This window comes from Elgaria multicarinata, chromosome 20, assembly GCF_023053635.1.
Source record: "Elgaria multicarinata webbii isolate HBS135686 ecotype San Diego chromosome 20, rElgMul1.1.pri, whole genome shotgun sequence".
NCBI classification, from domain to species: Eukaryota; Metazoa; Chordata; class Lepidosauria; order Squamata; family Anguidae; genus Elgaria; species Elgaria multicarinata.
Window position 1 is genome coordinate 20,203,013 of NC_086190.1, and position 11,395 is coordinate 20,214,407.

Genomic DNA, 11,395 nt, shown 5'->3' on the forward strand with positions numbered 1-11,395 from the left:
GGGAAAGCTGGGGTGGTGCTTGGGAACCAGCAGAGCGGCAGGCAGAGAGATCTCAGGCCCTCTCGGCTGATGAAGTAGCGCTTTATTAGTCCTTGTGGCTTTCAAGGTTTTTGCCTACAGAGAAAACCACACAAACACGGCCGGGCACGGTAGCCCGCCGACAAACCACAGATAAGAAGCTCCCGGCGAGAGGTGGGGTGTGCGCAAGTGTGAGGCGGGGCCCCAGGGCGTTCAAGCCCTGGCGGCCGTCTCTTTGTAGGTGGCCATCATCTTCTTGATCTCGGCAATCGCTTTCCCGGGGTTCAGCCCCTGCGAGAGGAAGGGAAAATGAGCCACCGAGGGCGCGACGACCACGGCATCACGGCTTCGTCAGAGGGCGACGGAGCACGTGACTCCTGCAGGTGAACAGCCTAGGGCCCGCCGGCAACCTCCTCGCCCGGCTCTGCGGCAGGGGAGCGGACACGGCTCGCCTTCTCGGGAGGGAGGCAAGCAAGCGCGGGGGCCCTTGCCACCCCCCTCCCCCAGCCACCCAGGTTCACTTTGCCAGGCAGGAGCAGGGAGCCACGGCCTCCCGCAGCAAGAAAGCGGGTGGGGAGCACCCACCTTGGGGCAGGTCTTTGTGCAGTTCATGATAGTGTGGCAGCGGTAGAGAGAGAAGGGGTCCTGCAGCTGGGCCAGCCGCTCCTCCGTGTAGTCGTCCCTGGAGTCGATCATCCAGCGATAGGCCTGCCAGACAGGGATGCGTTGGGGGAGGTTCGGCCCTGGGGTGCTGCAGGTGTCCTTCGCAGCAGGGCGTGAAGCTGCTTCTGACTTCAAGAGGGGTCGCCACGTCCCTCTCCACCTTCTGCCCCTCCCTCTCCTCCCCCCCATCTCGGCCTACGTAGCAGAAGCCTCCCACAGCCCCTGCCCCTCCTCTCCTCTCTCCGTTTCTGCGGTTCCTGCCGCCTAGGTGTTCCCTCACCCCAGTCCCCTGCGCAGAAGGCCACCAGCAGTGTCTCTCCCGTCACCCTACGGAGCGTGGCAAGACTGGGCGGAGCCACGGCCTGTCCGTGTGTAGTCGAGGGGGCAGGACACAAGGCCGCTGTGATTTGGCCTTCCCCTCAAAGTTGCACCCACCCCCGCATCTGGGGCGCCTGAGCCCTCCGCTCTCCATACCTGCATGAGCACGGCCGGGCCAAGGTACTTGTCCCCGTTCCACCAGTAGCTGGGGCAGCTGGTGCTGCAGCAGGCACAGAGGATGCACTCGTACAGCCCGTCCTTGGGGGATGGGGTAGGAGAGAAGGAGCCCCATCAGGAAGAGGAATGGGCCAGGCCACTCCTGGCCATTTTCAGCCAGCATTGGGAGACTTAAAAATGGGAGAGAGCCTCCAGCTCATTGGGCTCAGCACACACTGGTTCCCGGGTCCTGACCCTGGAAGCAGTCAAAGGGGGCGGGGGGTGGGGTCACCGTCACGGGATGAAGGTGGTAGAAGGGGAGCTTAGCAGGGGGGACCTGCTTTGGCTGGCACAGCAAGGCGGCCGCCCACACAGGTGGGGCCCAGGGCCCAGTGCATTACCAGCTTCTCCCGGTCTTCGATGGACTGGAGGTATTGCTCTTTGCCTTGGCTGCTCTCATCCTTCTTCCTCAGGTAAGGCTGAATCGCTTTGTACTGGGCATAGAAGTTGCTCAAGTCCTGAAAGGGGCCGGAGAGAGGGGGGAGCAGTCGGTTGACAGAATGGGATGGGTCGGAGCCCTGGCGGTCACGAAGACACATGCATGAAGACGCCGGGGAGGAGGCGGGAGCCACCCGCCACCTCCTGGCTCTGTTGCCACAAGCACGTTTTTGACATATAAACATTTGACATTCGGGTGTGCATGTGTGCTTTCCCCCCATCCTGCGTCCTGGCTGAATCTGCAGACATCACAGCACAGATCCAACCTCTCACCTCCGGGTGGGGGGAGATCATGATCCCAGTGGGATGGGATGAGTGGGCGCAACAGCCCCTCTGCCTCCTGTTCAAACCAAGGCACCGTTGGGCCTGCTCTAGCGGGCTCATGGATTCTGCGCACACACCCCTCCTGTTCTTTTGCTCCAGGGGAACAGCCTCGGCCACCACCGCCACAGCTCTACTCTCATGACACGTGCAGAACGAACTCTGCAAGCGGATCCCCTTGAGCGCACCCCATCGCCCTTTGACCGGTGGGCCGCAGACCACGCGTGAACTTACGGGAACCAGGTCCTTCACCACATACATGTGGGGGAGAGGGTAGATCTTGGAGACCTTGCTGAGGTCGGTGTCGATCCTCGTGGTGCAGGCCAGAGTGTTCCCCCCACCGACGTTCATGGCACAAGAGCCACAGATGCCTGCAGCAGCAGAACACAAGTCAACACCAGAACTGCTGGCGCAAGGGCTGGAGCCCCACTACACCCCAGGGCTGCTCAGCCCCTCCATCCGAGGCCCTGCAGCGGCTGCTTCAGACCTGCGGGCAGGATGGAGCCCTCCCTCCTTCCCACGTCAATAGCTGCCTCCAATCGCACATGTCGCAAAAGCAGCGCTGCTCCTCTTCCGGTGAAACTTCTGACGAAGGAGTAATTTAGAGAGGGGGTGGCAACGCCCCCAACATCCAGTGGTGTGTGTGCGCGTGACTGTTAAGCAGAGCTACTTATAGGGAGGTCACAGATAAACAGCTATTTATAGCCAAATTGGGAGGGGCGGGGGCGGAGAGAACCTCCTTCAAAGAGCACTGAAGATCGCCAAAGTAATTTTAATTCTGAAGTCTCTTAGGGCTATCTTTAAGCATCCGTTTCCTTCCAATGAACTCCATTGTCCAACAATCAATCATTTATTATATGCTTACATTTCTCCCCACAGAATTTGGCCTTTTTCTGTGGTAGTGGTGGTGGTGGTTCTGGGGAGCGAAGGGAGCACGTGGGACAGCGGGAGACTCTCCCTGCACATTACGTCTGCTATGACTGAGCTGTTCATAGCAGGAAGGAAGACGTCAGGCTGAGAGGGAGCTTTCCAGGGGCAACGGCCCCACTGCAGCCCTCTGTGTGTATGTGTGACCGACGTGCTCTGCCTCATCTGCCGCCCACCTGAGGCTGGGGCTCCTCAGAGCCAGAGCGCAAAGGGAGGAGGGAGCTCACCTTCTCTGCAGGACCTGCGGAAGGTCAGTGTGGAGTCCATTTCATTCTTAATCTTGATCAGGGCATCAAGAACCATCGGCCCACATCTACAAAGAGGAATGCCAAATGTTCACAGCGGCCATCATTATCACTCGGCTTGCAGTATCCTCTCATTTGGACTAAAAATTTAAAGATTAGACGAATTAAAGTTTGTTGCAAATACCCTTAACTTTCTGATTATTAGACCAACATGACACACACAGAGCTGGGTAATAGATCCCCTCCTGGGAAGATCCCTCAGCGTCTTCGCCTCCCTCAAGGACTCACTTGTTCAGGTCTATTTCATACGTCTGCATGCGTGGTTTCTCTCCGGGGTTGTCTGGGTTCCACCGATACACCGCAAACTTCTTGATACGTGCCGAGGCCGCTGCGGCAGGTGCCACTGCCGCGTGGGTTCTGCGGCAGACCTGCGACGCGAGAAGATCACGTGAGTTTCTCCCGCAACTGTCTCGGAGGTGCGTCAGGCTTATTGCCCGTGCTTCTCCGAGAAGAGAACGCAGCGTCTGTGTTTGTCCTTCTGTAGTGCTGCGACACCCTCGCAACGGTCCTGTGCGTCTTTTCAATGTTCCCCCCACTTTCTGGACCAGAGAAACCGTGGCAGAGAGCAACGTGTCCACAGATGGGCAACGAGGTGGGACCGGAACCCAGGTGGCGTTTGGACTCCCAAAAGGGGTTGCTGCACCTATTCCTCTCTCTGCCCCTCCGTATTTATTTATTTATTTAAGCATTTTTATCCCACCCTTCAGCCAAAAGAGGCTCTCAGGGCGGCTTACAAAAATACGTCTTGACAGTCCCTGCAGCAGGAGGCTCTCAGCTGGAGCTGGACCCAGGCACGATGGGGAGCCTGGTGGGGGCTCTCTCCCTCCAGCCCTAGAAGAAAGGGGCCTCAAGGGATGGAGGAAGGTCCCGGTTCCAGCCTCTGCCTCCTCGTGTTAGTGGGGGCTTGGGGGGTGGGGAGCTTCCCCCCCCCCCCGAAGGAGGGCGGGACCACGCAGGCCTGGGTCCCAATGCAGCCCCCTGGGGCTCCCCAGCTGCTCCCTCCACCCCTTCCCAGACCACCGATGGTTCTGGCATCTCAGGGTTTGTGCAGTCTTCCCTTTGGCATCCCCTCCTCCGCTTCCCTGGCAGGAAGAACACGGGGCGCCGCTCGGCGGGTCTTCGCCGGAGTCCGAGCGAGATCGCGGGGGCGCCGGACTCACTGGGGACTAGCAGCTTGCGCCAACGGACACTCCCCATCCCCCCCCCCACCCCCGCCGCCTGCCTTTTCTCTCCCCCGCGCGCCCGGGCTTCTCACCTGCAGCAGCCGCAGCAGCGACGGGCCGCTGCCGCCTCCGCGCCTGAAAGAGCCGTTCAGCGCGACCCGCAACATCGCCCCGGTCACCGCGGACGCCGCCATCTTGCGCCCTCTGCCCTACTGATTGGCAGGCAAAGGCAAGGCGCCGCTTCCGGGGAGGGACCCGGGGAGGGACGGGGGGGGGAGGGACCGGCCGCGCGTCTGTCGGGAGCGGCAGGGAGGACTTCCGGGAAGGGAGAGAAGGAAACGCGCGTCTCCCTTACGCTTACATTTTGTGAAGGTCTAGGGAGAACGTCACTTCCGCGGAGAGGGACGGAGGGAGGGCGTGTGGTTGGGCTGGGGTGCGGTCGGGAGTGCGTTGTTGGGTTCGTCGCTCCCTCCGCGCATCTTGGCCAATCGACACGTCCGTGTATGCTAACAGCCGTCCCACTAGAAACCCACCTCCCCCCCATGGTTTCCTATCGGTAGACCGGGCCCTCTCGAATTCGCGGAAGTCGGCAAGGGGAATGATTTGTCCTGGTTTCCCGACGAGGAGTTCCAGGACAGCGGGGAGATTTTTCGATTTGTCCCTGGGGTCACCTTGTTGGCGCTTAGTACGTCCCGGGAAGAACCGCGTGCGGAGATTTCTGGGGACAGGCGTTTCAGGCCTGGCCGCCAAGGTAGCATGCGGAACCAGACAGCGGGCTCAATTGGCTGAGGTTATCCGCGTCGGAGTTCCACGAGGGCGGGCAGATTTGGCCCGTGCCCCTCGCAGAAGCTTCCCTATGGAGGTTGCTGGTATTAGTCAGGGCTGAATCGGCTGAGGTTATCCGAGTCGGAGTTCCACGAGGGCGGGCAGATTTGGCCCGTGCCCCTCGGAGAAGCCTCCCTATGGAGGTTGCTGTCATGAGTCAGCGGGCTGAATCGGCTGAGGTTATCCGAGTCGGAGTTCCACGAGGGCGGGCAGATTTGGCCCGTGCCCCTCGGAGAAGCCTCCCTATGGAGGTTGCTGTCATGAGTCAGCGGGCTGAATCGGCTGAGGTTATCCGAGTCGGAGTTCCACGAGGGCGGGCAGATTTGGCCCGTGCCCCTCGGAGAAGCCTTCCTATGGAGGTTGCTGGCATGAGTCAGCGGGCTGAATCGGCTGAGGTTATCCGAGTAGGAGTTCCACGACGGTGGGCAGATTTGTCCCTGTAATGGAAGTCGGGGTCCACCCGACGTCCCTGCAAGGTAGGCTCGTCACTTCCCAGGCAGCCCCTCCCTAGGGGACGTACTAAAACAAAGGACAATACTTGCCCATAGGGAAACCCTACTTGCCAATAGAGAAAACTGTACTTGCCCATAAGGATTCATTGAAAAGGGCTTTTCCATAGGGAAACATGGGTCAGAATTGTCCATAGAGAAACCCTAGTTGCCCATAGGGATGCATTGTAAAACGCTTGTCCATAGGGATCCATGGGACAGAGTTGTCCATAGAGAAAGCCTAGTTGCCCATAGGGATTCATTGCAAAGCGCTTGCCCATAGAAAACAATAGGACAGAATTGTCCATAGAGAAAGCCTGTTTGCCCATAGGGATCCATGGGACAGAATTGTCCATAGAGAAAGCCTGCTTGCCCATAGGGATTCATTGCAAAGTGGTTGTCCATAGGGATCCATGGGACAGAATTGTCCATAGGGAAAGCCTGTTGGCCCATAGGGATTCATTGCAAAGCGGTTGTCCATAGGGATCCATAGAGAAACCCTAGTTGCCCATAGGGATGTATTGTAAAACGCTTGCCCATAGGGATCTATGGGACAGAATTGTCCATAGAGAAAGCCTGCCCATAGGGATTCATTGCAAAGTGGTTGTCCATAGGGATCCATGGGACAGAATTGTCCATAGGGAAAGTCTGTTGGCTCATAGGGATTCATTGCAAAGCGGTTGTCCATAGGGATCCATGGGACAGAATTGTCCATAGAGAAAGCCTGTTGGCCATAGGGATTCATTGCAAAGCACTTGCCCGGGTTAGGGTTAGGGTTAGGGTTAGGGTTAGGGTTAGGGTTAGGGTTAGGGTTAGGGTTAGGGTTAGGGTTAGGGTTAGGGTTAGGGTTAGGGTTAGGGTTAGGGTTAGGGTTAGGGTTAGGGTTAGGGTTAGGGTTAGGGTTAGGGTTAGGGTTAGGGTTAGGGTTAGGGTTAGGGTTAGGGTTAGGGTTAGGGTTAGGGTTAGGGTTAGGGTTAGGGTTAGGGTTAGGGTTAGGGTTAGGGTTAGGGTTAGGGTTAGGGTTAGGGTTAGGGTTAGGGTTAGGGTTAGGGTTAGGGTTAGGGTTAGGGTTAGGGTTAGGGTTAGGGTTAGGGTTAGGGTTAGGGTTAGGGTTAGGGTTAGGGTTAGGGTTAGGGTTAGGGTTAGGGTTAGGGTTAGGGTTAGGGTTAGGGTTAGGGTTAGGGTTAGGGTTAGGGTTAGGGTTAGGGTTAGGGTTAGGGTTAGGGTTAGGGTTAGGGTTAGGGTTAGGGTTAGGGTTAGGGTTAGGGTTAGGGTTAGGGTTAGGGTTAGGGTTAGGGTTAGGGTTAGGGTTAGGGTTAGGGTTAGGGTTAGGGTTAGGGTTAGGGTTAGGGTTAGGGTTAGGGTTAGGGTTAGGGTTAGGGTTAGGGTTAGGGTTAGGGTTAGGGTTAGGGTTAGGGTTAGGGTTAGGGTTAGGGTTAGGGTTAGGGTTAGGGTTAGGGTTAGGGTTAGGGTTAGGGTTAGGGTTAGGGTTAGGGTTAGGGTTAGGGTTAGGGTTAGGGTTAGGGTTAGGGTTAGGGTTAGGGTTAGGGTTAGGGTTAGGGTTAGGGTTAGGGTTAGGGTTAGGGTTAGGGTTAGGGTTAGGGTTAGGGTTAGGGTTAGGGTTAGGGTTAGGGTTAGGGTTAGGGTTAGGGTTAGGGTTAGGGTTAGGGTTAGGGTTAGGGTTAGGGTTAGGGTTAGGGTTAGGGTTAGGGTTAGGGTTAGGGTTAGGGTTAGGGTTAGGGTTAGGGTTAGGGTTAGGGTTAGGGTTAGGGTTAGGGTTAGGGTTAGGGTTAGGGTTAGGGTTAGGGTTAGGGTTAGGGTTAGGGTTAGGGTTAGGGTTAGGGTTAGGGTTAGGGTTAGGGTTAGGGTTAGGGTTAGGGTTAGGGTTAGGGTTAGGGTTAGGGTTAGGGTTAGGGTTAGGGTTAGGGTTAGGGTTAGGGTTAGGGTTAGGGTTAGGGTTAGGGTTAGGGTTAGGGTTAGGGTTAGGGTTAGGGTTAGGGTTAGGGTTAGGGTTAGGGTTAGGGTTAGGGTTAGGGTTAGGGTTAGGGTTAGGGTTAGGGTTAGGGTTAGGGTTAGGGTTAGGGTTAGGGTTAGGGTTAGGGTTAGGGTTAGGGTTAGGGTTAGGGTTAGGGTTAGGGTTAGGGTTAGGGTTAGGGTTAGGGTTAGGGTTAGGGTTAGGGTTAGGGTTAGGGTTAGGGTTAGGGTTAGGGTTAGGGTTAGGGTTAGGGTTAGGGTTAGGGTTAGGGTTAGGGTTAGGGTTAGGGTTAGGGTTAGGGTTAGGGTTAGGGTTAGGGTTAGGGTTAGGGTTAGGGTTAGGGTTAGGGTTAGGGTTAGGGTTAGGGTTAGGGTTAGGGTTAGGGTTAGGGTTAGGGTTAGGGTTAGGGTTAGGGTTAGGGTTAGGGTTAGGGTTAGGGTTAGGGTTAGGGTTAGGGTTAGGGTTAGGGTTAGGGTTAGGGTTAGGGTTAGGGTTAGGGTTAGGGTTAGGGTTAGGGTTAGGGTTAGGGTTAGGGTTAGGGTTAGGGTTAGGGTTAGGGTTAGGGTTAGGGTTAGGGTTAGGGTTAGGGTTAGGGTTAGGGTTAGGGTTAGGGTTAGGGTTAGGGTTAGGGTTAGGGTTAGGGTTAGGGTTAGGGTTAGGGTTAGGGTTAGGGTTAGGGTTAGGGTTAGGGTTAGGGTTAGGGTTAGGGTTAGGGTTAGGGTTAGGGTTAGGGTTAGGGTTAGGGTTAGGGTTAGGGTTAGGGTTAGGGTTAGGGTTAGGGTTAGGGTTAGGGTTAGGGTTAGGGTTAGGGTTAGGGTTAGGGTTAGGGTTAGGGTTAGGGTTAGGGTTAGGGTTAGGGTTAGGGTTAGGGTTAGGGTTAGGGTTAGGGTTAGGGTTAGGGTTAGGGTTAGGGTTAGGGTTAGGGTTAGGGTTAGGGTTAGGGTTAGGGTTAGGGTTAGGGTTAGGGTTAGGGTTAGGGTTAGGGTTAGGGTTAGGGTTAGGGTTAGGGTTAGGGTTAGGGTTAGGGTTAGGGTTAGGGTTAGGGTTAGGGTTAGGGTTAGGGTTAGGGTTAGGGTTAGGGTTAGGGTTAGGGTTAGGGTTAGGGTTAGGGTTAGGGTTAGGGTTAGGGTTAGGGTTAGGGTTAGGGTTAGGGTTAGGGTTAGGGTTAGGGTTAGGGTTAGGGTTAGGGTTAGGGTTAGGGTTAGGGTTAGGGTTAGGGTTAGGGTTAGGGTTAGGGTTAGGGTTAGGGTTAGGGTTAGGGTTAGGGTTAGGGTTAGGGTTAGGGTTAGGGTTAGGGTTAGGGTTAGGGTTAGGGTTAGGGTTAGGGTTAGGGTTAGGGTTAGGGTTAGGGTTAGGGTTAGGGTTAGGGTTAGGGTTAGGGTTAGGGTTAGGGTTAGGGTTAGGGTTAGGGTTAGGGTTAGGGTTAGGGTTAGGGTTAGGGTTAGGGTTAGGGTTAGGGTTAGGGTTAGGGTTAGGGTTAGGGTTAGGGTTAGGGTTAGGGTTAGGGTTAGGGTTAGGGTTAGGGTTAGGGTTAGGGTTAGGGTTAGGGTTAGGGTTAGGGTTAGGGTTAGGGTTAGGGTTAGGGTTAGGGTTAGGGTTAGGGTTAGGGTTAGGGTTAGGGTTAGGGTTAGGGTTAGGGTTAGGGTTAGGGTTAGGGTTAGGGTTAGGGTTAGGGTTAGGGTTAGGGTTAGGGTTAGGGTTAGGGTTAGGGTTAGGGTTAGGGTTAGGGTTAGGGTTAGGGTTAGGGTTAGGGTTAGGGTTAGGGTTAGGGTTAGGGTTAGGGTTAGGGTTAGGGTTAGGGTTAGGGTTAGGGTTAGGGTTAGGGTTAGGGTTAGGGTTAGGGTTAGGGTTAGGGTTAGGGTTAGGGTTAGGGTTAGGGTTAGGGTTAGGGTTAGGGTTAGGGTTAGGGTTAGGGTTAGGGTTAGGGTTAGGGTTAGGGTTAGGGTTAGGGTTAGGGTTAGGGTTAGGGTTAGGGTTAGGGTTAGGGTTAGGGTTAGGGTTAGGGTTAGGGTTAGGGTTAGGGTTAGGGTTAGGGTTAGGGTTAGGGTTAGGGTTAGGGTTAGGGTTAGGGTTAGGGTTAGGGTTAGGGTTAGGGTTAGGGTTAGGGTTAGGGTTAGGGTTAGGGTTAGGGTTAGGGTTAGGGTTAGGGTTAGGGTTAGGGTTAGGGTTAGGGTTAGGGTTAGGGTTAGGGTTAGGGTTAGGGTTAGGGTTAGGGTTAGGGTTAGGGTTAGGGTTAGGGTTAGGGTTAGGGTTAGGGTTAGGGTTAGGGTTAGGGTTAGGGTTAGGGTTAGGGTTAGGGTTAGGGTTAGGGTTAGGGTTAGGGTTAGGGTTAGGGTTAGGGTTAGGGTTAGGGTTAGGGTTAGGGTTAGGGTTAGGGTTAGGGTTAGGGTTAGGGTTAGGGTTAGGGTTAGGGTTAGGGTTAGGGTTAGGGTTAGGGTTAGGGTTAGGGTTAGGGTTAGGGTTAGGGTTAGGGTTAGGGTTAGGGTTAGGGTTAGGGTTAGGGTTAGGGTTAGGGTTAGGGTTAGGGTTAGGGTTAGGGTTAGGGTTAGGGTTAGGGTTAGGGTTAGGGTTAGGGTTAGGGTTAGGGTTAGGGTTAGGGTTAGGGTTAGGGTTAGGGTTAGGGTTAGGGTTAGGGTTAGGGTTAGGGTTAGGGTTAGGGTTAGGGTTAGGGTTAGGGTTAGGGTTAGGGTTAGGGTTAGGGTTAGGGTTAGGGTTAGGGTTAGGGTTAGGGTTAGGGTTAGGGTTAGGGTTAGGGTTAGGGTTAGGGTTAGGGTTAGGGTTAGGGTTAGGGTTAGGGTTAGGGTTAGGGTTAGGGTTAGGGTTAGGGTTAGGGTTAGGGTTAGGGTTAGGGTTAGGGTTAGGGTTAGGGTTAGGGTTAGGGTTAGGGTTAGGGTTAGGGTTAGGGTTAGGGTTAGGGTTAGGGTTAGGGTTAGGGTTAGGGTTAGGGTTAGGGTTAGGGTTAGGGTTAGGGTTAGGGTTAGGGTTAGGGTTAGGGTTAGGGTTAGGGTTAGGGTTAGGGTTAGGGTTAGGGTTAGGGTTAGGGTTAGGGTTAGGGTTAGGGTTAGGGTTAGGGTTAGGGTTAGGGTTAGGGTTAGGGTTAGGGTTAGGGTTAGGGTTAGGGTTAGGGTTAGGGTTAGGGTTAGGGTTAGGGTTAGGGTTAGGGTTAGGGTTAGGGTTAGGGTTAGGGTTAGGGTTAGGGTTAGGGTTAGGGTTAGGGTTAGGGTTAGGGTTAGGGTTAGGGTTAGGGTTAGGGTTAGGGTTAGGGTTAGGGTTAGGGTTAGGGTTAGGGTTAGGGTTAGGGTTAGGGTTAGGGTTAGGGTTAGGGTTAGGGTTAGGGTTAGGGTTAGGGTTAGGGTTAGGGTTAGGGTTAGGGTTAGGGTTAGGGTTAGGGTTAGGGTTAGGGTTAGGGTTAGGGTTAGGGTTAGGGTTAGGGTTAGGGTTAGGGTTAGGGTTAGGGTTAGGGTTAGGGTTAGGGTTAGGGTTAGGGTTAGGGTTAGGGTTAGGGTTAGGGTTAGGGTTAGGGTTAGGGTTAGGGTTAGGGTTAGGGTTAGGGTTAGGGTTAGGGTTAGGGTTAGGGTTAGGGTTAGGGTTAGGGTTAGGGTTAGGGTTAGGGTTAGGGTTAGGGTTAGGGTTAGGGTTAGGGTTAGGGTTAGGGTTAGGGTTAGGGTTAGGGTTAGGGTTAGGGTTAGGGTTAGGGTTAGGGTTAGGGTTAGGGTTAGGGTTAGGGTTAGGGTTAGG

At 55.1% G+C, this 11,395-nt stretch overlaps 1 protein-coding gene across 1 annotated transcript; it reads right to left on the reverse strand.

Moving 5' to 3' along the window:
• Positions 1–62: 62 nt before the first annotated feature.
• SDHB (succinate dehydrogenase complex iron sulfur subunit B) lies at positions 63–4,593 on the reverse strand. The gene is made up of 8 exons (XM_063145426.1): positions 4,462–4,593; positions 3,435–3,574; positions 3,129–3,214; positions 2,209–2,345; positions 1,557–1,673; positions 1,156–1,257; positions 604–726; positions 63–309 (listed from the first exon to the last, which is right to left on the reverse strand). Exons 1-8 carry the CDS (start codon positions 4,561–4,563, stop codon positions 232–234), a joined length of 885 nt encoding a protein of 294 aa, XP_063001496.1. The 5' UTR covers positions 4,564–4,593; the 3' UTR covers positions 63–231.
• Positions 4,594–11,395: the final 6,802 nt, after the last annotated feature.